This window comes from Carlito syrichta, unplaced genomic scaffold (assembly GCF_000164805.1).
Source record: "Carlito syrichta isolate Samal-C Ts95f unplaced genomic scaffold, Tarsius_syrichta-2.0.1 Scaffold303604, whole genome shotgun sequence".
NCBI lineage: Eukaryota > Metazoa > Chordata > Mammalia > Primates > Tarsiidae > Carlito > Carlito syrichta.
The window spans coordinates 42,304-70,052 of NW_007247700.1; the positions used below are offsets into that span (position 1 = coordinate 42,304).

Sequence of the window (27,749 nt, forward strand, 5' to 3'; positions counted from 1 at the left end):
CCTCAGCCTTCCAAGTAGCTGGAATTACAGGCATGCGCTACCACGCCTGGCTGATTTTTCATCTAACATTTTTATGGTTGTGTTTTCTACTCTTGACATTTGTGTATATAGAATTAGGTGAAAATGTTCAATGTAATAATCATATTTATCTTAGAGAGGTAAATTCTTGGAGAAAAAGAAAATCTGTTTTTAAAAATAACAGATCAAGAAGAGAGGCTGAAAAAGAGACTTCTAAATGACTGACTAGAGGAATTTTATGCTCATCTGCTCTACTCGGAAGAACCGGAATAGCGTACAGACGGTTACACTTTGAATACATTATTCAAGAGAGAGTGGTGAAATTCAGCAGAGATGTGACTGGAAACAACAAAAGCAAGGAAGAAGGAAGAGAAGCAGCCTTTCTGGCCCAGGATCAGCTAGAAACCAGAAATGACTTTCCAGGGCTGGGAAAGGATGAGTAAGAGACTTTCAGTGGCCCATGTCTCCACTGTGGAATCACACAATTCTGGCCACGGGAGAGCCCTCAACTAACATAGGGGACTGCCAGGACATTGTGGGGTAGAACTGCTCCAAGGAGAGAGACCCCGCTGGGTCCCACAGCCTTTCTGAGACCTAAGCGGCTACAGCAAAGTGCCATTTTCAAACTGTTTGGCAGACAGCATGCTGTCCTGGGACCCAGGAATGCTGAGTCTGAGGTTTTAGGGAAACTTGAGTTGTCCCTGCTGGCCTGGGATGTGAACTGGGAGTGCTCTTGCAGCTAGGACTAAGAAGTGAGAGAGGTGTGGGTTACAGCTGCTGGTGCTAGGAAGCAAGCACTGCTGGCACCAAGACTGGGATGCTAACAGGGCAAGAGTTGCTGCTGAGGCTCGATTGCAAGCTGGGTGAGGGCTCCTACAGCTAGAGCTCTCTGGGGGTGAGCCCCAGTGGAACTGGGTGTGAGAGGAACACATATTCCCCACCTGCTGGCCCAGATTGTGGTCACCAAGCCCAGTCTCACATTCTCCAGTGGCTAGGCCTCAATGTGGCTGCTTTCACTTTCACCTGAGTACTAAGTGGCCTGGGGCCTGAGGATTGCCCATCATGGCTGGTGCCTGCTGTCACCATTGGGGGGGCCTAACCACAAATCTGCCAACCCTGGCTTTGCCCCCCTCTTTAAGACAGAGCACATAACCCAGGGTCTTGGGGACTACCCAATCTAATCCACCACCTTGGCACCTGAGCAATCTCCCTGGCCACAACCACCTACCTGCAAATGCCACAGGCACAAAAATAGGCACACTCAGCTCACTGCTGCCACCACCAGGGCCTGAGGATGAGCCCACCTGGCATCTCAATCCCTAGCACAACTTTACTACAGCCTTTACTAATCATCACATCCTAACCAACTGAATAAATAAAATACCACGAATGCTGTTTACAACTGAAGAAATTATAGAGACTACACTCCTGCATGCACACAGAACTGAAGCTAAAGTACCCTGCTCAAACAACACCATAGACACATCTTCATGAAAAAGTCCTTCCCTGTGAAAGTAAGTTCAAAAATAGTAGAAAGTAAACATTGCACTAGATGCCCAGATATTAATGTAAGGACACAGAAAACATAAAAAAACAAGGAAATATGGCACCTCCAAAGGAACACAATTCTCCAACTATAGATCTTAATTAAAAGTTTCAAAATTTCAGAGAAAGGATACAAAATATTAAAGAAACTCACTGAGATACAAAAGAATTTTGAAAAACAATACAAATAAACCAGAAGAACAGCTCAAGATATAAGTGAGACATTTACCAAAGAGATCTTTTTAAAAAAGAACTAATAGAAATTCTAAAACTGAAGAATTCATCAAAGGAAATACAAAATACATTTGAAGACTCCAGAAGATAGACCAGATCAGGCAGAAGAAAGACCTTTAGAACTTGAAGACAGATCTTTTGAAATAATCCAGCCAGAAAAAACATAAAAAAGAATAAAAGAAAATGAGCAAAGACTTCACAACATTTGGGACAACATAAAGTGACAGAATAATTGAATTATTGGTATCCCCAAGAGAAAGGAGATGAAGAACAGATTAGAAAACCTATTTAATGAAATAATAAATGAAAAACTTCCCAAGTCTAGCAAGAGATTTAGACATGCAGATACAGGAGACTTAGCAATCACCAGGCAGACACAATGCAAACAGATCTTCTCCACAGCACATTATAGTTACACAGTCTAAAGTCAATAAAGAGTGAATTCTAAAACAGTAAGAGAAAAAGCATCTAGTCAACTCTAAAGGAAACCCCATCAAACTAACAGAAATTATTTACTTAATTTCTCAGCAAAAACTTTACAGACAGGAGAGAATGATCTAATATATTAAAAGAACGGAAAGAAAAAAATGGCAGCCAAGAACAATATATCTAGCAAACTATCCTTCATAAATGAAGGACAAATAAAGTTTTTTTCCAGACAACCAAGTGCCAAGGAAATTTGTTACCACCAGAGTAACCTTATAACACCAACCTTTTTGGCATCAGGAATCAGTTCCATGGAAGACATTTTTTTATGGACCAGGGTGGGAGGATGGTTTCAGGATGATTCAAGTGCATTCATTTATTATGCACTTTGTTTCTATTATTATTACATTGCAATAGATAATGAAATATAATGTAAATATATATGAGACAGAATGTAATGTATAATGAAATAATTATACATCATAACTGATTATATATATTATATTATAGATAATTATACATAATTATATAATAATTATGCCACCAGATGCAACTGTACAATTGAAGTACATCAACCCACTTGGCACTCAATGATAGGATTTTGATATGAATCTGCAAGCAATTGATTTATTACGGTCTCTGTGCAGTCAAACGTCACTGCTAATGTTAATCTGTATTTGCAGCACTTCCCAGTGCTAGCATAGTTACCTCAGCTCCACCTCAGATCATCAGGTATTACAGTTGCATAAGGAGTGCACAAACCAGGTTCTTTGCATGCACAGTTCACAATAGGGTCTGCACTCCTATGAGAATCTAATGCCACCACTGATCTAGCAGGAGGTGGAGTTCAGGCAATAGTGCAAGAAATAGGGAGCGGCCGTAAAAACAGAGGAATCTTTGCTCACTCGCCTGCCACTCACGTCCTGCTGTGTGACCCAGCTCCTAACAGGTCATGGACTGGCCCAGACCCCTGCCCTACAATAAATAATCAAGAAAGTCCTAAACCTGGAAGTGAAAGGATAACATTTAAACCATTATAAAAACACACAAAAGTATAAAACTCACTGATAGTCACACATAGAAGGAAAAGAAAGAACTCCAATGTTACCACTGCAGAAATCCACCAAATCATAATAACAAACAAGATAAAGAAACAAACAATATATAAAAAAATCAGAAAACATTTCACAATGTGACTGGAACAAAGTCTCATATATCAGTAATAAACTTGAATGTAAACAGATTAAATTATCTACTTAAAAGATATAGAATGGTTGAGTGGATTTATAAAAACATCATTTTTTAAATATGCTGCTTACAAAAAATTCACCTTATCAGCCTGAAAATGAATGGATGAAAAAAAATTTTTTCTGTGCAAACAAAAACCAAAAGGAGCAGGAGTAGTTACACTTAGGAAAACAGATTTTAAGTAAAAAATAGTTTTTTTTATAAAAAAGACAAAGAATGTCATTAAATAATGATAAAGGAGTCAATCCAGCAAGAGGCTAAAATCATTCTAAATTTCTAAATATATATGCACCCAACACCAGAGTGTCCAAATTCATAAACCAAATATCACTAAGTTTAAAGAGACAAACTGCAATATAAGAGTGGAAGACTTCAACATCCCACTCTTAGCATTAGACTGATCACCTACACAGAAAATCAACAAAGGAACATTGAGTTTAAACTGGACCTTAGACCAAATAGACCTAAAAGATATTTACAGAATAGTCTATCCAACAACTTCAGAATATACATTCTTTTCATCAGTACATGCAGTGTTCTCCAGGATAAGCACCACAAAACAAGTCTCAACAAATGTTAAAAAATCAAAATCATATCAAGTATCTTCTCATACCCCAGTGAAATAAAACTAGAAATCAATACCAAGAGAAAATTTTGAAACTATGCAAATATATAAAAATTAGGTCAGTGAATAAATTAAGATGGAAATTTAAAAAATTCTTGAAGCAAGTGAAAATATAGCATATTAAAACCTATGAGACACAGCAAAAACATTGCTAAGAGGGAAGTTTATAGCAATAAATGCCTACATCAAAAGCAGAAAGACTAAAAATTAACAATCTAGCAATACACCCCAAGGAACTAGAAAAATAAGAACAAACAAAACCCAAAATTAGCAGAAGAAAAATAATAAAGATCAGAACAGTATTCAATGAAATAGACTTCCAAGACAATATAAAGGATCAACAAAACAAAAAGTTGGTTCTACAAAAGGATAAACAAAATTGATAAACTGATAACTAAGCTAACCAAGAAAAGAAGAGAGAATACCCAAATAAAATCAGAGATTAAAAAAGGAGGCATTATAATTGTTACCACAGAGATACAAAAGGTCATCCAAAACTATTATGAAAACGTATACTCTGGCAAACTGGAAAACCAGAGGAAATGGATAAACTTCTGGAAAAATATAACATAGCAAAATTGAATCAGGAAGCAATAGAAAACCTGAACAAACCAGTAATGAGTAGCAAACTGAATCAGTAATAAAAGGTCTCCTGAAAAAGAAAAGCCCAGGACTGGATAGATTAACAGCCAAATCCTACCAAACATACAAGGAACTAATACTAATCCTCCTGAAACTATTCCAAAAACTCAAAGAAAATGAATTCTCCCTAGCTTATTCTATGAGGCCAGTGTCACCCTGATACCAAAACCAGTCAAGGACATATACATGCACACACGCACGTACACACACACACACACACACACACGTACACACACACACACACACACACACACACACACAACAAACAAACAAAACTACGGGTCAGTATCCTTAATAAACATAAATGCTAAAAAATACTTGACAAAATATTAGCAAACTGTATCTAACAGCACATCAAAGAAGATAATATATCACCAAGTGGGATTTATCCAAGGAATGCAAGGATAGTTCAATATATGCAAATCACTAATAGTAACAGCAGTGCTATCATACAAAAACAGTGATATATAACATCAGCAAAATGAAAGGCAAGAACCATATGATCATCTCAATAGATGTGGAAACAGCATTTGAAAAAATTCTATATCCACGCATTATAAAAATTTCCAACAAATTAGACATAGAAGGAACATACCTCAAAATTATAAAGGCTATGTATGGCAAACCTATAGTTAACATCTTACTAAATGGGGAAAAGTTGAAAGCCTTTCCTCTAAGAACTAGAATAGGACAAGGATGCCCACTTTCACCACTTCTATCCAACATAATACTGGAAGTCCTAACCAGAATAATCAGGCAAGAGAAAGAAATAAAGGTATCTAAATTGGAGAAGAGGATGCAAAATGTGTCTCTCTTTGCTGATGTAATGATCTTATATCTAGAAAAAATCTAAAGACTACACCAAAGAGTTCTTAGATTTGATACACGAATTCAGTAAAGTTGTAGGATACAAAATAATCATTCGAAAATCAGTAGCATTTTATACAGCAGTAATGATCTAGCTGATAAAGAAATCAAGAAGGCAATCCCCTTTACAATAGCTACAAAAAAAGTAACTAGTAATACATTTGACCAAAGAAGTAAAAGATCTTTACAAGGAAAACTACAAAACACTGATGAAAAAAATTGAAGTTGCCATAAGTTACTGGAAAACCATTCCATACTCATGGATTGGAAGAGTCAATATCTTTTTTTTTTTTTGAGTCAATTTCTTTAAAATGGCCATATTGCTTAAAGTAATCTACAAATTTAATGTAATCGCTATCAAAATACCAACATCATTCTTCACAGAATTAGAAACAAAATCCTAAAATTCATATGGACCTACAAAAGAGTCTGAACAGCCAAAGCAATCCTGAACAAAAAGAATAAAGCTGGAGGTATCACATCATCTAACTTCAAAATATATTACAAAACTATAGTAACCAAAACAGCATAGTGCTGGTATAAAAACAGACACGTAGACTAAAGGAGCAGGATAAAGAACCCAGAAATAAAGCCACATATTAGCAGACAACTGATCTTTGGCAAAGTCAACAAGCTTCAATGGGGAAAGGACATCCTCTTCAATAAATGGTGCTGGGAAAATTTGGATAGTTACATTTAAAGTAATGAAACAGGACCCTTATCTCTCACCATATATAAAAATAAACTCAAAATGAATTAAAGACTTAAATGGAAGACCTGAAACTATAAAAATACTAGAAGAAAACCTAGGGAAAACTCTCCCGAACATTGGTCTAGGAAAATGATTTATGACTATGACCTCAAAAGCAGCAAGAACAAAATAGACAAGTGAGACTTAATTAAACTAAAAGCTTCTGCATGGCAAAATAAATATTTGACAGAATAAGAAGGCATCCTAAATCATGGGAGGAAGCATTTGTAAAACTATCGAACAGAAGACTAATATACAGAATATCCAAGGAGTTCAAACTACTCAACAACACAAAATAAGTAATCCCATTAAAAAGTGGGTAAGGGACTTAAATAGACATTTCTTCAAACGAAGACATACAAAGGACCAACAGATATATTAAAAAATGCTCAACATCACTAATTATCAGAGAATTGCAAATCAAAACCACAGTGTGATACCATGTTACTGTCAATTTTTATTTAAAAAACAACAACAGGAAATAACACATGTTATCGAGGATGTGGAGAAAAGGAAAATCGTATACATTGTTTGTAGGAATGTAAACTAGTATAGCCATTCAGGAAAACAATATGAAGATGTCTCAAAAACCTAAAACAAGCATTAACTTTAAGCCAGCAATCCCGCTACTGGGTATCTACTTAAAGGAAAAGAAATGAACATATCAAAGGGATACCTGAACTCACCATTCACAATAGCAAAGGAGTGGAATCAACCTAAGAGCTCATCAACAGATGGATAAATAAAGAAAATGTGGTATAATTACACAATGGAACACTATTCAACCATAAAAAAGAATGAAATTATGTCTTTTGCGACAATGTAGATGGAACTGGAGGTCATTATCTTAAGTGTAATAAGCCAGGCACAAAAAGTCATATTCTCACTTAAGAGTAGGCACTAAAATATTTGATAACATGGAGGTAGAGAGTGGAATGATTGATAACAGGAAGAGTGATTTGGGAGAAAGGAGGGTGAAGAGAAGTGGGAAAAAGGGAAATAACATGCAGTAAGATAGAAAGAATAAATGTAAAGCTTGATAGCAGAATACAGTGACTATACTTAACAAAAATGTATGGTACTCATGTGATGGGCATGCTAAATACCCTGAGTTGATTATGACGCATTTTATACATGTACCAAAATTTTGTATGCATTCATGCATTTGTATATAAAAAACAAAACGTCAAAATCCATATAAACTCACTGGAACTCACCATAGATGTGCAGGGTGAATTTTTCCTCAGTGGTGTCTTTAGAATCCTTTTGGTTGATCTGAGCTTTGTAGGATCCTGCATCTTTCATGGTCAAGTTGCTGATGTTGAGGGAGTAACTTGAGCTGGTGATGTTTAGTCGACCCTGGTAGCTTTTGACCATAATGGTTACCTCTCTGTTGGGATATGCTAAAGCAAGAGCATTTTGGGGACCATTCCAGGTCACGTGCTCAATCTCTGCATCTACTGAGATGTTTAGGGGTAGAGTCACAGAACCCCCTAGGATTCCAAACACTACTTTTGGGGATGAGTCCTTTCCAGAGACTCTTAGTCCTGCAGAGACAGAAGAGAGACTTGGAGGAGGAACTAGCCGTCATTCATTTGTTCATTCACTCAATAAACATGCATTGGGCACAAACGTCAGATGCTGAGAAATGAAATGAGATTTCTGCCTTCTTTCTTCCAGGCCTATTGCCTAGCAAAGTCATTCATTCATTCAAGCATTCATTCACCAAACACTTTCTCCCTTAAAAGTAGCTACAATATTCAGTAATGCAGAATAGGGTGACCCTTCTAACAGGGGAATTAGCCTTGTGACTTTGGGTAAATTTCTGAATTTTTCTGCAAATCAGTTTACTAATCTATGAGATTGAAATGCTCACACCTGCACCATTTTCCTCAAGGAATAGAGTAAAGATTAAATGAAAGCAGGTTGCTGCAAATTGTAGAGAGCTAGTGAAGTAAAAAGGAGCATGTTTAAAAAATAAGGTCTGCTGGGTGTGGTGGCTCATGCCTGTAATCCCAGCACTTTGGGAGGTGGAGGCAAGAGGATTGCTTGAGTACAGGGGTTCAAGACCAGCCTGGGCAACTTGGCAAGATCTCATCTCTACAACAAATCAAAAAATTTGCCAGGCATGGTGGCTTGTGCCTGTGGTCCCATCTACTCAGGAGACTGAGGTAGAAGAATTGCCTGAACTTAGCAGGTGGAGGCTGTGGTGGCCATGAGCATGCCACTGCACTCCAGTCTAGAAGATAGAATGAGAGTCCTACCCAGAAAAAAAAAAGGTGAAAAACTGGATGGTTAGAAGGATGGATAGGTGAATGACAAAGCAAGTAAATTACAACATTAATGGTAGGTTCTAGGTGGTAGGCATTTGAGGGTTCACTGTAAAATGCTCCAACTTTTTTGAATGTTTCAGAATGTTCATAACAGTGTTGGGAGCAAAAGGAACTTCTCCCACCTCTATCTGACCCTACCTTTCCCTTTATTTTCCAAGGGATTTCAGACTAACTTTCGTCTTGGTCAGTTTTGGGGTGGGAAATAGTTGGTAGCACTGATTCAGCTCCAGATTTCCTCATCTTAGCAAGGCTCACTTTCCTGATAAACATTGTTACCAAGGTTTCCAAGAGACTAGCATTTGGCCAGGGCAACTGATTTTCTTGTAGGGATTCTGTGGGTATCTGCTGGGTGGCCCCAGCCTGGATTTCCAGATTCCAGGTCTTATGAGACTCTGGAGAGTATTCTGGGAAGTCCAGATCAAATCAAATGGGTGTAAATACAGTAGAATGCTGCTGTTCAGTCATACAAAGAATGAAATTATCTCTTTTGTAGCAATGGAGATGGAATTGGAGGTCATTGGAGGTCATTATCTTAAGTGTAATAAGGCTACTTTAGGAATTCTGGGTGGAAAAATAAGTAGAAAATATTAGAGAAAGAAGAGTGGCATAAGAACAGCCTGGAGGGGTGGGAGAAGGCTAGGTGAATTCTGAAGACCCAGAGGTTACAGAATATGCTCACACAGAGGAGATCCTGTTTAGTATAAATCATGGTGGTTCTCTGCCTAGACCCATATCAACCCAGCACTTGGAGCTTGTGGAGAGACAGTTAGGGAGGATGCAGGGCTAGAACTCCCGGATGTGAGAAGGTCAGATCAGGTAGATTCTGTGGGCAGATTCAGAAGGTAGAAGCTGAGTTGATGCAAGGCTGGTTTGAGGTTTCCTAAAAGAGATCTCTTCCCATCTGGAGGATGCTGCTTATGATTGCTGTGCGTGTATTAAGTACTTTATTGTAAATCACCTCATTTAATCCTCAAAATTACTCTATAATTAATCTCCTTTTACAGAAGAGAGCTGAAATTTTAGAGAGTTTAAAACCACTTGCCTGAGATTACTGGGTTGATTAGTGGCGGGGTCCGGATCCTATGTACACAATACCCCTAGAGTACCAAGACCAGGAGTACTGACCACCCCTTCCCTGGAAGCCCAGAAGGTCCTGGGTCTTGGCTGGGTGTATATGACCCGTCTGACTTCATATTTCTTTGTATCAGAGATAAACAAAGTCTCACAGATGTCAGCGAAGGGAGCAGGATGTGGGCCTCACAGGTCAAATCTTGTTTCAGAAAACAATGCTAGCAGCTCCCAGCACAGTGAGCGTCCCCGGTACCAGCCATCTTATTTTGAACTACACCATTTGACAAACAATAAAAGAGGGTTCAAAGATTGTCATATCTATCATAGAAACAAAGAACTGAGTATCACTTGTTCTCACTCATAAGTGGACCCTGAACATTTATCATAATACTACAAGGAAGAGATTGGCAGTAATAGCAGTAGCAGGTCATTGCTGGGAGTGGGTAGCACATAACATTATTAAGAGTACCTGATCCCAAACCAGGTGAAGTGAGGACCGATACAAGGCCCAAACTTCACCTGTACAATTACCACTTATGTATCTAACCCTGAATTGTACCCCACATCTTTAAAAACAAAAACAAACCAAAGATAGTCATAACTGAATTTGACTCCCCCAACTCTTAATAGTTTCCAAAGAATGCACATAGCAGTAATTATTATAATAACAACCATAGCTTCTACCAACTATGTGCCAATCACTTCACATGTATCACCTCTAATATATACATGAATCTTGCATCACACATGCAAACGCACTCTACACTTAAGACATAGAGGCTCACACAGCAATAAATGATGGAGCAAGGATTTAGTTTCAAATGTTCTTGATACTGGAGTGGGAGGTGGTCTTTTCACTTGTTCCTGTCACAACTCCCTGTAAATACAAAAGCATCATCCTTTTAAACCAAAGGGATGAGGTTTGAGATCATCCCAATCAGAGGAGCTGGACTGAGGGAGATGCCACTTTGCCCTGAACTGTTTGAAATTCACCACCTTGATCATTTGAGACTCAAATGACCTTGAGGTAGCTTATTTCAGGTTTACACAACACAACCAAGGAACACCCCAAGGGTTGGGAGTAGCAGTAAACAGCCTTGCTGCTATCTGTGCTTTTGTGGTGAGCAAGGATGAATTTGAAAGTGAAGAGAGGTCAGACTGGACCTCAGCCCCTTCCACTCAGGCTTGCATCTAGGATTTGTTCTGGAGCTCCCCTCACACACCACCCCAACTTCCCCTGCCCTCAGTTTCCCAGTGCTGTCTGCACCGTCCTCCCTGTGGCCCCAGGGAAAGTGGGATCACAGGAGACAGCTGAGATCCTCCCTGTAGGACTGGCTAGATAGCAGGGATCAGGACCATGTAGCTGAGAGATGTTTCCCAGAGACTAGCAGGAGTTGGACCTATCTAGGGAGAAAGAATGTGCAGGAGAAAAGGAGATGCACGTGGAGACCACCTTGCTCAGGGTCACGTGACCACCTCCAAATTCCTAATGAAGCCTCAGTAATAAAGTGAGGATGTCTCATAATCAAGGCAGTAGCTGGAAACTGTCAGGGGAGGGGGAGGAGCACATAACACCAATAAGGGTACCTGATCTCAAAGCAGGTGAAGCGGGGACCAAAGGGAGGCCCAAACTTCACTTGTACGATGACCACTTATGTACCTAATCCTGAATTGTACCCCACATCTTTAAAGTTTAAAAAAGGCTCCAGAAGTTCTCTCCCTCCCTAGGAAATTGCTGGGTGACTTGTCTTCAGGGAATTCTGGTTCTCTCCGTGGCTTTTACCTACACTGTACAGTGTAGAAAAAACTCATTAAGTAATGGGTATTTCTTAGGAAAATGTGAAAGCAAGAGGAATGTAGTTAGAGCCTAGAGTTTTTTGAGGCCGCCACTCCCTCTTGGTGCATGGATACGCACACATACAGAGTAACTGCCACAAGGAGAGGAGTTTCCAGATTCTACCAACAGGAATGCCCCCGGCAGGGAGTGCAGCCAGCCTCAAAGGAACATTCATAGCAACCAGTAGTGGCCATAATGTGGACTTACCCATGAGCAGGAAGAGGAGGAAGGTCCATAGGGTGGAAGAGAATATTTGTGGCCAACTCTTTTGCGGGTTACTGTAGAAAGGCCCTAGATTCCGGTCATTTGTGTGGCTCTTTGTGCCCGCCATGATAATCTATTTTCAGATCTCATGCTGAAGGAGGGTGCAGTTACCACAGCTTCCGCAATTGTGTGTGTGCGTGTGTCACAGGGAGGGTTGTTTACACCCAGCAGCACAGGCTGCTGCCGTCTGCTCAGGCTGGGATGGAGGTCCCAAGTCTATTTGCCTTCACTTGCAATTGACTTTGAGTATCACTTGCTTTAGCATTGAGGGACGACTCGGGTTCTAAACTTAGCCCCTTAAAGAAGACTGTTAAAGAGCTCTACTTCCTGGCATACATGCCCCTGTGTACTCACCTCTTCTTGAGTGTGGGCTGGATTTAGTGACTTGCTTTGAGTGAATAGAATGTGGTAGAGGTGATGGATGTTGCTTCTGAGATTAGGTTACAAAAAGGTTGTGACTTCTATCTTGGGCTCTCTCTCTCTTGCCCTACCACACTTTCTCCCTTTCTCATTCTCTCTCCCTCTAGCTCACTCTGAGGAGAACCAGATTTTATTTTGTGAGATACTTAATGGAGAGGATCCCAAGACAAAGAACTGAGGGAGGCTGCCAGCCATCTCCCAGGAAGGAACTGATTCCTCTGGTCAGTAGTCAAGAGGACTTGAGGCCGGCTAAGAGCCCCATGAGTGAGATTGAAAATGGATCCTCTGACCGAGCGAGGTGGCTGAAGCCTATAATCCCAGTACTTTGGGAGGCTGAGGTGAGGGATTGCCTGAGTCCACGGGTTCAAGGACAGCCTGGGCAACTTGGCGAGACCTCACCTCTACAATAAATCAAAAAATTAGCCGGACGTGGTAGCACATGCCTGTAGTTCCAGCTACTTGGAAGGCTGAGGCGGAAGGATCGTCAGAACCCAGTAGGTCGATGCTGGGGTGACCGAGAGCATGTCACTGCACTCCAGCCTGGGCGATGGAGTGAGACTCTAACTCGGAAAAAAAAAGAAAGTGGATCCTCCACAGGAGGGTCTTGAGATGACTGCAACCCTGGCTGACACCTTGACTGTTGATTTGTGAGCACCTTAAGCCAGAGCTCTGGTACTAACTAAGCTGCACCCAGATTCCTGATCCATGAAAATTGAGATAGTAAATGCTATTTGTTTTCTTTAATTTATTTTTTGTGTTTAATCAAAGTCGCCTTAGCTACAATGCATATTGGTTTAATGTGCTCAGCTTTGGGGTAATTTGTAACACAGCAACAAACTAATACAATGTCCTAATAAATTTTCTATTTTGCTTATGCCAGTTTGTGTTGGCTTCCTGTCACATGCAACTGAAAGACTTTTAGCTGATGTGGAAAATATAACAGGAGACAGCACTGGGGCTGGATGCTATAAATAGCAATGTGGAATTGAGAAGGTAGGTGGGGGAACAGCACAAGTCCCTTTATCTTGCCTTGGGAAACTGTCTTCTACTCCCTGCTCCCCTCCTTTTCCTCCTTAGTTGGTAGTGTAATTGCTGGCTAAGCTGTAGTTTGTGTTTTGAGTTTCAGGTCATCATTTAACTAAGGCTGTAGCATTAAGTAGACTTGGTAGAAAACTTGAGGCTGATTGAGTGTGTGATTTTTAACTGATATTCTGCGAGAGCTTACAGGATGATAGAGAAAAGAACAGTTAGGATAATAGGCTTCTGCCCATGGAGAGCATCTTCGGAGGCTGGCCATGATCCAATGTTGTACAGTCAAGTGACAGCCTCCTTAAATTTTGTGCACTAGAAGTCTCTCTTGTCTCACTCTAGTCCTGGCCCTGTGACTAGACCTGAGAAAATTGCAGGACGTATGGCCAGGAGAGGTTGCCAGAGCTCACATAAAGAATTTTACAATCCCATCAGGTGTGGTGGCTCAAGCCAGTAATCCCAGCACTTTGGGAGGCCAAGGCAGGAGGATTGTTTGAGACCAAGAGTTTGAAACAAGCTTAGGTAACATAGTGAGACCTTGTCTCTACAAAAAAATTCGGAAAATAAGCTGGGTGCTGTGGTGCATGCCTGTAGTCCCAGCTACTTGTGAGACAGAGGCAGAAGGATCGCCTGAGCCCAGTAGGTGGAGGCTGTGGTGAGCCATGACCTTGTCACAGCAACGAGGACATAGGAGATACAGAAATCTTACTCCAGCTGCAGAATGGAGGAAAGATGGATGGATGAGACTGAAGATGAGAGGACAGGTGAGGAAGCTATTGAAAGAGTCTGGGTAGGAACATGAGAGTCAGGACAGTCCTGGTGGGCTACAAGGTCAAAGGTGAAAGAGGCTCAAAGTTGGGTGATGATAAAAATAATCATTCACATTTATTGAGTGTTTGCTATGAGTGAAGTTTTGCGTTTATAACTTTTCATATGTTTTCTCTTTTAATCCTCAAATCAATCTGACTTGGTTGATACTCTTCTTATCCCCATTTTAGAGATGAGCAAACTAAGGCTTAGCGAAATAAATGTCACTGGAATGACCTTCTTTGAAGTTGTGACTCTAGGGATACATAGAACCCAATTTAGGGTTATCACTTAAGTACAGAATATCAAGTACAGTAAAACCTAAAATAATGTGAATTTTGATATAATGTGGCGGAGGCCATGACAACCCGGGGCTCAGCATGGGAACCAAATGAAGACACCCCCCTGGAAGACAAAGCCCCAGAGGGGATCCGTGTGTGTGGCAAGGCCCCACGGAAAGTCTTGAGGAAAGTTCTGCATAGCTGCCCTGTGACCCATGGTCGCCTGGTTATTCCCATTATATTGTTATACTCCTACCTTACAGGAATAATATGTTTCAATCTCCCTCGGAAAAGAATAATGTAACCAGAATTGGAGGGAACAGTGTCTACAATGCCAGTAATAAAGCAGTCAATGTTTCAACATCGGCTATGTCTCAGGAAATACAAATAAGAACAGGAGAGGTCATGACAACCCAATCGTCAATAGAACCAATCACTGTAACATCCACTGCAACAAAATGTACCTTAAACTGTATGGCAAATGAAACACTTAGAGATTCTCTATTAAAATTGTGGCATAAGGAATTAACAGAAACTGAGGTAAAAACTGTTACAGATAACATAGGTATAGTTAAACATCAGATTAGTCATAAAACTGGAACCCCCCAAAATAAAGCTCTTAAGCCTTTATCTACTATTAAAGCAGAACAACATGTGGGATATAATATTAATAATAGAGTTTGGTGGGCCCCTAGGGGTAGAAGCAGCGTGCAAAATTTATCGTGGCTAGATCATCCTTTACCTTACACCGGAGGTTATGATGAAGACATGGTTAGGTGGGCTTGGGTAGATGGCAGATGTGTTAAATGGAACTCTCTGTCTCTCTGGGAAAGAATTAAACGTAGTAGCCCACCATGGTGTTAATTCTAAAGGCATAGAAAATAAAAATCTGCTACAAAGTAAACTAATGGTATAAAAAAATTAAATGTAGCTATTATACAATAGAAGATTGTGAGAATAGATATAGCTAGCTAAGCTTGATATAATTAGTAATAATGATTTTTTGCTATTGCTCAATTATAAAAATAAGTTAGGGATATTTAGAACAGATAAAGTAAGCTTTGTGTGAATCCACATATTATTGCTTTAATAGCTGATTGTCCTTTTTTTACTTTTTATTTTCTTTATAGAAAATTATATATTTTCATGAAATAGGATGTTAAGTTTATATGGTTAATAGTCCAGCAGGTGGTGGTAGTGATAACCACAAAAACTAGTTTTGGGTTTATGGGCAAGTTGTATTAATCATTAACTTTATAATAAATCTTGTAAGACATGAGAACATGCAGTGTCTGTGATAAAATAATGAAATCATTTTGTGATTGTATAACCACAAAAAATGATTAATTTATAATTTACTATAAATAAATGCAACCTGGTATGTTTGATTGCCAGAGTGCCTGAAGAAACTCTGGTCACGACTCCTCATTCCCTCGCCTCATCACGCCTCCTTTTCGGGTCCCCATGAACCCCCCGGAGCTGGCCTCCAGCAATAATGCAGTTGGTAGGTGTGCCCTGCACTCGTACGGCCCTGTCCTCACATGGAGAGGGCTGGTATTCTCATCAGGACCCAGGGGGCAACATCCAGCGGTGTTGGTCTCGGCGTCTCCAGTGTTCTCCCCTCTCAGTGTCCCTGCACCAGGCCAGCAATGGGCGTGGTTGACTGGAACATTTCTGGACTACTTGCTCCTGTCCTGGGAGACCAGTCAGACACAGACCCCTGAATCACTCCCACCAACTGGGCATCGCCCAGGTAGCATCAGATGCCAGCCTGGACTGAGATTTTGATCTGGCAGCCACAGACCCAAGCTAAGCTACATAGGTTCTCCACCAGCCCTGACCAGCCCTTCATAAATCTTGCAATTGACATGACTCTGCCTTTTACATAACTGCATGCTTTTGGAGAGTTGGAGTCTCACTCTGTCACCCAGGCTGGAGTACAGTGGCACAACACTGCTACCACAGCCTCAACCTGCTGGGCTCAGGTGATCCTTCTGTCTCAACCTCCCAATTAGCTGGGACTACAGGTTTGCACCACTATGTCCGACTAATTTTTTGATTTATTGTAGAGAGGAGGTCTCACTATGGTGCCCAGCCTGGTCTCGAACTTCTGGGCTCAGGCAATCTTCTCACCTCAGCCTTCCAAAGTAATGGGCTTACAGGTATGAGCCACAACGCCCGGCCTGGACTTTATTTGTAATATCATGTGGAATTTAAAATGTACATTCTCTTACAGGTTGGAAGAATATGAGAAGACTATAGAATTTCGATGAGTTTGAAGCTTTTTACACATAGATGGAAAGATGATGAAATATTTTAAGAGCTAAAGAAAGGCAACATCGCTGGGCTCGGTGGCTCAGCCTGTAATCCCGCGCCTTTGAGAGACTGAGGTGAGTGGTTCGAGACCCGCCTGGGCAACTTGGCGAGACCTCATCTCTACAATAAATCAAAAAATCAGCCAGGCGTGGTAGTGCGCGCCTGTAGTTCCAGCTACATGGAAGGCTGAGGTGGAAGGATCGCCGGAGCCCAGCGAGTCGAGGCTGCGGTGGCTGGGAGCGGCCACTGCACTCTGGTCTGAGTGACAGAGTGAGACTCCAACTCAAAAAAAGAAAAGGAAAGGCAACATCAAGTCAAGTGCTGTCACTACAGTGGAAGGAAGAATGAGGTAACATCACAGTGTGCAAGGGACTCTAGGGATACAGGTTGGGAAACCAGCTTACAGAGGGCATCAACAAGGCAAGCAGAAGGGGCACTGGCAGGTGCCATCAGTTAGTCAATCAGTGACACTTCTGGTCATCAGCTAGTTGAGACAGTGCCTTGGGAGTGGCTGCTACTGGCATGACAGGACTGTTACTTTTGTGGTTATGAATCTTCCAATCCCGAAAAGATAAGGAATGCAGAATAGACCTGTTCAGGATAAACAGTTAATATTTTTTGTTTACATATATAATTATTTGTTTATTCAAGTTATAGTAAACTTTGCTGCTGTGATTTGAATGGATGTATCCTTCCAAAATTCATATGTTGGAACTTAAACCCCAAGGTGGTAGTATTAAAATAGCCTGTGGGAAGCGATTAAGTCCTCATGAGTGGGATTAATGCCCTTATAAAAGAGGCTTCAGAGAGCTGCCAGGCTCTTTCTTGACCTGCCGCTCTTCCTCCATGAAAACATCTTAGAAGCAGAGAGGAGCCTTTAACAGACACTGATCTGCTGACACCTTGATCTTGGACATCTTGGTCTTGAGAACTGTGAGAAATAAATTTCTATAATTTATAAATGACCCAGACTACTACTTTTGTTATAGCAGTCTGAATTGAGACCTTTTTGGTTCTGATTTGAACTATGAAATTGAGTAATTGATTTACATTTGTAATTTTAGTTGGAAAACCAAGTTCGCATGAAGCATGACTATTTTAAGTCAACTTAAGAATTACCATATATCTAAGTTTAATGTATTAGCTGTATAAACCTCCTAATGTATTTGGGAAGGCTTATTTGTTGATCAAAATACTTTAAAATGAAATTAAATATATGAAATATATTACACTTATTAGTGAGGATAATAAGGGGATCAACTTGTAAATTTGTAAAATTAGTCCAACATTATCAGGGGCTCCTAAAATGGTTAGTTAAAATTTGCCCAATTTGTAAACAGAATTATAAGATTTATAAGCTAACCTGAACTTAAGGCTGACCTGGGCTTTAATTTATTTTTTTACTAAATTGAATATGATTTCTTAAAAGCAATATAGTCCATGGATCACTTTTTTATGCACAGACACCATCTTCGAAAAATAAATTGTAATGGGGAATTCTTATTGACAGGTAGGTAGTTTGCTGAGTCACACAGCCAGCAAGCAGCAGAGGCTGGATTCAACCAGAAAGCCTCATACCCCCTGCACGGCCCCAGTCAGGAAGCGAAACCACCAAGTGGCAAGATTTTCTTCCCCACAGCCTGTGAGCGACTCGACTGCAGACATTTCCTTTCATCACTCAGCCTCCGGTCCCTAGCACAGTGCCTCTGTGCCACTTCACAGGAGCTCGACAGATGCATGCTAAGTAAAGACGTGAAGGGAACCCAGGGCAAGTGGCATTCCGGAGTCCAGGAGAGGAGTGTTTCAAGAGGCAGGGGCTTAGTGTCAAGTGCCACATGGCGGTCGTATCAGTCAGGGATCTCCAGGAACACAGTACCTCGGATGCATATGTATTTCCTTTTTTTTTCTTTTAACAGGATTTGGCTCACATGATTATGGAGGTTGAGAGTTTCCATGATCTGCTGTCTGCAAGCCTGAGGAACTGGCTTAAATCATTCTTTGTCTGAGGGCCTGAGAATTGGGGGGCTGGTGGTAGGAGTGTCCCCGTCCACAAACGAAAATCTGAGAGCCAGTAATGCTGATGTCTAATGCCAAAGGAAGATGTCTTAGCACCATTCTAGCCTGGGATTTCAGGGAGGCCTTTACCAAGGTGTTAATGACCTGAGATGGGCAATGAGAGGATGCTGGGGTGAGGCAGGTGAGGTCGTTGGCAGGACCAGGACAATCCAGGAAGCAAAATTGCATGAATAAGTACATTTGCATTCACAAAAGTGAGATAGTTTAAGGGGACTAGAGTCCAAGGTATGAGACTTAGTGACTAAACATGCAGCCAGGGAGGCTGAACAGACACAGCTGATCATGAAGGGCCTTTTCCATCAGGACTTTGACCCTGGACTCTACCCTGTGGGGGCATTGTAATGTAAGTAACACTGACTTTTAAACAGCTCATTCTGATGCTTCTTGTCCTTCTTTCTTGGACGGCCCCTCCATATCTTGTGACTCAAAAACTGCATATGATTAAAGCGGTGACACTAAAAACAGGAAATGGCCATGGGCCACCATGTGCATATGCTCAGTCCATCAGCTGTTGTGAGGCAGGCTGCCCTGCTGGTGAGTGTCATGGGCCATTCTCTACTAAGGCTCTTGCTCCTCCTTGGCCTTTTCTTGGCTAAGTCCACCCCTTCCGCTACCACCCAGGCTCTTCTGTCTGCCTTATACACTGGCTTCTTCTGGGAATGTGCAGTTTTGATGGAAGGCGTTGCCTCTGGGGAGCCAGACTCTGTGTGTGATGGGAGAGGGCCCTGTGTGCACGGGTGTGTGCCAGGGCATAATCGCACGTCATGCAGACCCACACGTGTCCTTGTCATCCTTGCATTTCTTTTCCTAATGAGTTGCAAGAATCTGGGCATTCCTAGAGAGGATGGACTGTGGGGTCTTGAGACAGGATCAGCCACGGCCAGTTCCAGGACTCACTTCACCTGCATCTTGCTGTTTTGAGCACGTTTCCTGAGCCACTCAGGTTTTTAGCGATGTGGTACCCTGAGGCTTGTGATCTGTGTCTGGTCCCTTGTGTCTCTCTCCCCTTCCTCCCTCTTCTGCCAATCTCTGGGGTCACCCTTGATCGTGAATTGGGCCTTCCGTGTCCTGTAAGTGATTCATGGGGGATCTCAACCTGGCGCGCAGTGGCAGTTCCTGTTCCTGTGGATTCTTAACCGCTTACCTCCAAGGAACTGGAAGATAGGGGAACGTAAATCTTGAAAAATTTACGGTGAAGGGCTGGGTTCTGCTTTCAGTCTCCAGAGTTTCAAGTATTCACTTTTCTTCTCCTTCAGGGAAAACCAGTGTGCTCTGGTTATTAGAGTTACCTGCCTTCAGGATTGTTGTCCTCATCACAGCCCTAGGGTTTCTCCTAAGCACACTGATAAATCCCTTAGCTGTGTTTCAATCTTGATAGTTAATAAAGGACTTTAACTTAAAACTTCAGTTATTTATTTATTTAGAGTCAAGAGTCTCGCTGTGTCGCCCAGGCTGGAGTGTAGTGGCATGCTTATGGCTACCGCAGCCCCGCCCTTTTGGGCTCAGCTGATCCTCCTGCCTCAGCCTTCCAAGTAGCTGGGACTACAGGCATGCCCCACCACAGTTGGCTGATTTTTTTTTACTTATTGTAGTGATGAGATCTTGCCATGTTGCGGGTCTCGAACTCCTGGGCTCAGGCAATCCTCTCGTCTTGGCCTTCTAAAGTGTTGGGATTATAGGTGTGAGCCACTGCACCTGGCCTTTATTTATTTACTTATTTGTTTATTTATCTAGAGTCGGAGTCTCACTCTGTCACCCAGGCTGGAGTGCGGTGGCATGATCATGGACTCTCAGCAGCCTCAACTTCCTGGGCTCAAGCAATCCTTCCACAACATCCCAAGTAGCTGGGAGTATAGGCACATGCCAGTATGCCTGACTAATTTTTTGATTTTTTTGTGTAAATATGGTCTTGCTATGCTGCCCAGGTTGGTCTTGAACTCCTGGGCTCAAGCAATCCTCTTGCCTTGACCTCCCAAAGTGCTTAGATTACCGGCATGAGCCATTGTGCCTAGCCTAACTTAAATTTTTGAAAATGTGATCCTTACAACAATCCTGTGATATGAATAAGGCAGAGAATATTATACCCATTTTATAGGTGATAGACTGAGGCTCAGAGAAACTAGGTGACATCTTCTGGCACATCGCTAGTGATCCGTGAAACTGAAAGTCAGCACAGCCCAATTGTGGGAATGTAACAATGACAAGGAAAATCTCAGAGAACTACATACACGCTAAAGACACAGAACTGAAACCAAGGAACTGGATTACTATAGCTTTTCTCACACCCTTGCTTTCTTCTCCCTCTGTGGAGCATGCATGTCTTTGAGTCTTCCTCCCTCCGTGGAAGGAAGGGAAAGTATCTGGCCAGACCTGTGGTAGTCACTGCCCACAAGGGCATCTCTTGGACCTATAGGAAACGATGGGTAAGATAAGTCTTGCCTTAATGGATGTTCACAGTTCCTCAGTTCAGTTCTAGAAACATCTACTGAGGCTTCTTGTGTGCCAGGTTCTATGCTGTGAGTGTGGTTGGGGGAAAAGGGGTGGTGTGGCACAGGAAGGAATTCAGGGTGGAGAAACCCGATTGCTGGCAGTGTGGTGTGGTAAACAAAGCATCAGCTTCGGGGACAGACACACCTGGGTTTTAATTTGGACTTTGCAGCTTCCTAGGTGGTGACTTTGGGCACTTGTTTTGTTTTGTTTGAGACAAGGTTTCACTCTGTCACCCAGGTTGGAGTGCAGTGGCACAATCCCAGCTCACTGCACTCTCGACCTCCTCGACTCAAGTGATCCTTCTGCCTCAGCCTCCCAAGTAACTAGTACTATAGGCACACACCACCACACCTGGATAACTTAAAAAGATTTTTTTTGGTAGGGACGTGGTCTCATTCTGTTGTCCGGTCTGGTCTTGAACTCCTGGTCTCAAGTGATCCTCCTGCTTTAGCCTCTCAAGTACCTGGGACTACAGGCACAAGCCACCACACCCTGGGCGAGTTTCTTAAGCTCTTTGAGTCTCGGTCTTCAAGCGTAAAGGAGTGATAAAAGAATACCTACAGTACAAGTTTGTTGGGAGGGTTAAGTGAAGCAATGTGCTCAGTGTGCTTGGCACGGTGTCGGGCTTTTGAGATTTGTGTCCTGTGTCTGATCCTTTTTCCTCTCATTTGAGTCCAGAAACAAGATTCAGATCAGGAAGCCTGACACACACCCCACCATGCCTCGCCACAAGGCTAAACTGCTGGCCTTGCTTCACTTGACTGTTCGGATATTAATTCCCTTCTGGCTTCTCCTCTTGGACTCTGGGGAAAGACACACAGCACAGCTCTTTGTATGAGGCAGAATAAAGTCAATGCTTAAACACAAAACAATCTAACAGGAGCACAGGCTGAAGGAGACCAGGGGATGGCATGGCTAGACCAGAGGTATGGAGCTCAGTGAAGGCCGAGGCAGGGAAGTGCAGCAGGAGCTGCGTCTAGCTGGTTGCAGCTCTAGGGCGCACGAGGGGAGCAAAGCTGCTGGCTTTAGGAGGAATTCCTCCAGGTGAGCTTTCAGGCCTGCTCCCCATCTGGGGAGAGGAAGATCTCTGGTTTCGGCGTCACACTGCTATGGGATGCTTCCTGCCACCTGCACCAGAGAGAGCAGGAATATTTCCATGGAAGAAAATGGAAGAGGTTATATCACTGCCCTCCAGTGCATTCTGTGGTGAGCACACCAGGACATTAAACGTGCCCTGGCTGCAGTTGCACACTCCCATAGGATGGCAGCCGCTCTCCATTTCTCGTGACCACAGATATTGTCACAGGACCTCTCAGTTGATTTGGGCAAGAAGTCCTCGTCACCTGTCCTGGGAAGCAGTGATGTGGCCAGTGCTTCCAGATCCCAGGTTTAAATCAGACTCCGGGTACCTCCCTAAGCCACACTGCCTCCTCTTTCTGTGTAACTGTGTGGTAGACCTTGGTCAGCTCCAACCTTTCTGCCTCCTGGAACCCCGGGAATTACTCCAACAGATGGGGTCCCACTATGGAGGAGTGGTTTTAGAAGCAAGCGTTCTGACCAGTTTTGGTGAGAGTGCTGACAAGGGGCATTCACTAACTTATTCCAGTGATGCAGAGTTAATGTAAGAATATGGATAGTGAATTGTAGTGACCTATAATAATTCACTATAATACAGTGAGCACTAATAGTGAACACTATTTACCTGTATTCTTTCATTTACCTCTCACAAAATCCTAGAAGGTGGCACCTCCTGTCGTATAGGTAAGAAAACTGAGACTCAGAGAGGTTCAGCAACCTGCCCAAGCCAGCACCTGGTGCAGCACAAGTTTGGACTTGGCAGCCTGCTTGGTACCCAGGGCTTCCGCTCTTCTCTCCAGTGCAGCGTAGGCTGCGATCCCCATGACTGCTTCACTGAATACCTTTAAACTGGCCTGTGCACCCCCAAATCCTGGCAGGGCTCAGAGGATCTGGCTGCTGTTTTAGTGGTGGCTGGACCAGCAGCCCCAGGGATGTGGTGAAGTCCTGCTACGCATGGGGCTAAGCCAAATGAACTCTGATTCCTTTCCATTTACCAGCGAGAGAGCGGCTCGGTGGCAGAGGGATCATCCCCCAGGTGGAAATCCTCCTCCCAAGCATTGCCTTGCTCTCTGTTCCCCTTAGCACCAACCACTCTGAGGATAGCATTCATGTAATTATTTTATGCTATGTTAACTAGCACATGCAAATCCTGAAGACACCACTCTGGCGTGAAGGAAAGGGCACTGACCTGTGCTCTAGTTCTATTGCCAACTGGCTACATGGGGATCTGGGGCAAGCCACCTAGATTCTTTAGGCCTCTGTTTTCTCATCTATAAGATGGGAATAACACTCCCTTCCCCAACTCACTTTCAGGTCTGTTTTGATCTTCTGGTGTACTCAGGCTACTCTGAAGCTTCTGTTCTTTGTCTGCAGGGCCAGAGGCTTCTAGAGAGAACCTAGACCCCCTGGTGGTAAGTGGGATGCTCGGAAGGTCTGTCACTCTGCCCCTGCAGCTGTCGGGACAGCAGGTGGAGAGCATCTCCTGGACGTCACGCTCAGTCCCCAAGGCGATTGCCACAGTAAACATGGTAGAAGCCAGGGGGCCAGACAATTTTTACCAGGCAGAAACCCGGTCCTGGGGTCGCGTGAGTGTCGTGGACCCAGACTGCTCCCTGCAGATCAGCAGCCTGAGCTGGGAGGATGCAGGGTCCTACCGGGCCCACGTTAACCTATGGAACTCCCTCACCACCCTCGCCTGGGAGTACCTTCTACAGGTCTATGGTGAGTGTCTTGAGGATGGCAGCAGGGGTGTTGTCAGTCTCTCAGTCATTTTAAAGCTTTAGCAACATTTGAAATTTGTTTTATTTTTAAAATCAGGGTCTCATTCTGTCACCCAGACTGGAGTGCAGTGGCATGATCATGGCCACCGCAACCTCGACTTCCAGGGCTCAGGTGATCCTTCTGCCTCAGCCTCCTGAGGAGTTGGACTACAGGGACACAACACCACGTCGGGCTAATTTTTTAATTTTTTTTTTGTAAAGACAAAGTTTCGCTATGTTGCTAGGGCTGTGCTCAAACCCCTGGGCTTAAGTGATCCTCCCCACTCAGCCTCCCAAAGTGCTGGGATTACAGGCAGGAGCCACTGTACCTGGCTGCAATTCTCTCTTTAATTGCAAGGCTAATATATACTCACTGTAAAAAAAAATATAATGTGTTAGATAGAGCTCACCGGGGAATCTCCTGAAAAATATCAAGGTTCAGAGCCTGCCCCAACCAACCAGCAAATCTCCTGAGTAGGTAGTAAGCAGAGAATAGACTCTCAGGCCCTAAGAACCAAGTTTTGCCACAACCTACTCATGTGGCCTTGAGTTTCCTCATTGCTAAAACGGGAACATTACCTTCTTGTGAGAATAAAAGACATGTGAAAGAGTTCTGCAAAGATGTAGGGAGAAGCTCTTATCACATTCCTTGAAGAATTTTAGCAAATGTTAGTGGGGGGTTTGGGTTTTGGACTTACCACTTAAGTAGGTGAGACTTTGGGCAAGTCGCCGAAGCTTTCTGATTTTGTGAAATGAATTTCTAGAACACCTCCCCTGTCTATTCATGAAGTTGCTCTGGAAATCCAGTGAGCTATCAAACAGCATGGCCTTGTAAAGCCCAGAGCTCTAGAACAGATGTGGGAAGATCCTGTCTCCATTGTTCCCTGTATGTAATCAGGGTGATATTTGCCCCATGAAGTAGAGGCCCAGAGTAGTTCCCAGTCCTCAGTTTATTCCCATTTGTACCCACAGAGCAGCTGGCCCGGCCTCATGTTGCACTGAGCTCCAGGGTTGGTGAGAATGGACACTGCCTTGTCATCCTGACATGTGTGGCACAGAGCAGAGGAGGTGCCGTGACCTACAGCTGGACACCCCTGGGACCCCGGACGGTTGTGTCCCATGGAGGGTCTGTCCTCAGTGTCTCCCAGAGGCCTGGGGACAGCACTCTGACCTTTACCTGCATAGTCAAGAACCCAGTCAGTAACAGCAGCTCCCACCCGGTCTCAATGCCGCATTTCTGCACAGGTACCTGGCTTCTCAGTCTGCCCAGGAACAAATGCAACAGCTCTGGAGTGCACAGAGAAGGTGGAGAAAGGAGTCCTGGCTCCCTTCAGGCCTTGGGGAGACGGGGTTAAACCCTGGTCATGGGAGTAGGAGGAGAAGACCGACTGGGGCTGGTGGGGAGGTTGGAGGGGCTTAAGCAGGGGTGGCTGGATGACTGTGCGGCTGTCCCGAGTAGGTGGGCAGCACTACCACTGAGGCTGTGGGTTCCTTCTCTGTCTTTAGGATCAGGAACCCTGGGAGAGGACACAGTGGGGGAGATAGTGATTGGTGTCCTTGTCTTATTCTAATCCACAACAAAATTTGAGGGTCACAAATTTCCCTCATAATTGCTTACAAATTTCCACGCTCAACAATCCAAAATCTTGGATGTTTCTAGACCCTCAATGCTTCTTTTTATTCTGAGAAAAAAAAAAATCACACTCCCAGAAGCACACTTGAACATTCCACCTTTACAGCCTCTTACAATTACTGCACTGGCTTCTTATTAGCTCTTTTTCGGGTCAAAAGGACAAATAACATTCTTTCTCTTTACCTTAAGTCTAACCCCTTGCCTTAAGTCTAACCTCTTGTCTTTAACCCGATGGAGCCTATTTCCTATGTGGGTCAAATGCATACATTTGCCTTCTAGCCATTGGACTGGAACTTGAACATTAGTTTATTTGGCTCCAAACATCCAAATTACTCCTTCCAATCAGCCCCTTCCGATTCTACTTCACAGTCGTAGCAGAGCAAAATGAGCAATCCTTCTAATTCCCTTACTCATTGGACTAGGAATCGCCACTGGAACGGGTATGGGAATAATTGGTATGACTCTCACAGCCCACACTTATCACCCATTCTCAGTCGAGCTTGCCACCGAGCTCAACCATATCTCTGATGCTTTAGAAATCCTCCAAAATCAGGATGACTTCCTAACAGCAGTTGTTCTCCAAAACCAGCATGGCTCAAATCTGTTCATAGCCGCTTAAGGGGGCATTTGCTTAGCCCTAGAAGAAGAATGCTGTGTTTATGTTAATTAGTCAAGAATAGTGCAGACCATGTCAAAAAGCTTAGGGAGCAAGAGGCTGAAATTGAGGAACAAGCATCGCTAGGATGTTTCTATGAACATCAACCTGGGAATGGAACTCCTGGTTGCTCCCATTCTTGGGGCTCTAAAAGAACCTGTTTAGGTATTTCATTACCCCTTCTTTTTGGCCCTTGCATTTTCAATTTACTTGCCCAATTTGTTTCCCCCCAAATTTTAGCAATTTCACCTTCAATGGCACTGAGAATGAGATGATATCAGTCCCCCTTGATTCAGTTGGGCGCTGGTTTCACCCCAACACACTTCCTCCTTCTTTTTTTTTTGAGTCAGAGTCTCACTCTGTCGCCCAGACTGGAGTGCAGTGGCCGCTCCTGGCCACCACAGCCTCGACCCGCTGGGCTCCGGCGATCCTTCCACCTCAGCCTTCCGAGTAGCCGGAATTACAGGCATGCGCTACAACACCCGGCTGATTTTTTGATTTATTGTAGAGATGAGGTCTCGCTGCCTAAGCGGGTCTCGAACCCGCGGGCTCAGGCAATCCACTCACTTCAGCCTCCCAAAGGTGTGGGATTACAGGCTGAGCCACCGAGCCCGGCTACTTCCTCCTTCTAATAAGCCTCTTACCCATATCCTGAGTCCCAAAATTCAGCACTGTATCCCACAGAATCCCCTGAGAAATTAACAATCCAAGGTAGGGCCAGTGCAATGCCTCTGTTTATCACAAAGCAGCAACAGAAGACGACACCTTCACCTCACGCCAAAGATTTGGCATTTTCGCTCTGTCAGGGAGAATGTGGAAGCTGAAGTGGGCCAGCCACAATTCATGGTGAAATTTACAAGGAACTTACTGATCACAATAAGAGTCATAAAAGCTTGCTGACTGCTGTAAATCATTGTTGTAAACTAACCTTTAGCAGACCACTGTAAATGGAAAAGCAGTTAACCATTTCTGTAAATTAACCCCATCTTAAGGAACAGATCACCGTAGTCAATCAGCCATCTTGTAGACCTCTCACACAGCATGTACAGCGTGTAGATCACCCTCTCCCTCCAGACCCCTTGGTGCCACTTGCAAACTCCTCAGCACAGCCTTAAAAAACTTGCCTCTAACTCATCTCTTGGCAGATGGCAGACAGCCTCTCTTTGCTGCACTGCACATTGCTCCTTTACAATGGATCTTGCATTTAATAAGTCTGTCTTTCTAATTCACCACTGTCTTGGTGAATTCTTTCAGGTCCCACAAGACTTCTGCCCCAGCAAAGTCGTATGTGTAACACTTATATGAAACAAGGAGCTAAGTGACTCTGTATATGACACTTATAAT

At 43.2% G+C, this 27,749-nt stretch overlaps 2 protein-coding genes across 2 annotated transcripts in view; one reads left to right on the plus strand and one right to left on the minus strand.

Annotated features, from left to right (window-relative positions):
* LY9 (lymphocyte antigen 9) overlaps nt 1-11,928 on the minus strand; it is a 32,642-nt gene extending 20,714 nt beyond the window's left edge. Inside the window, exons 1-2 of the mRNA XM_008058731.1 lie at nt 11,805-11,928; nt 7,574-7,903 (exon numbers count right to left, since the gene is read on the minus strand). Of these exons, the coding sequence (XP_008056922.1) occupies nt 7,574-7,903; nt 11,805-11,928 (454 nt within the window). The remainder of the gene's footprint in view (nt 1-7,573; nt 7,904-11,804) is intronic.
* Nucleotides 11,929-15,862: 3,934 nt separating this feature from the next.
* On the plus strand, nt 15,863-26,369 carry LOC103261112 (SLAM family member 9-like). The gene is made up of 4 exons (XM_021712678.1): nt 15,863-15,902; nt 23,732-24,079; nt 25,090-25,362; nt 26,173-26,369. The coding sequence occupies exons 1-4, from the start codon at nt 15,863-15,865 to the stop codon at nt 26,367-26,369; spliced, it is 858 nt and encodes a 285-aa protein (XP_021568353.1).
* Nucleotides 26,370-27,749: the final 1,380 nt, after the last annotated feature.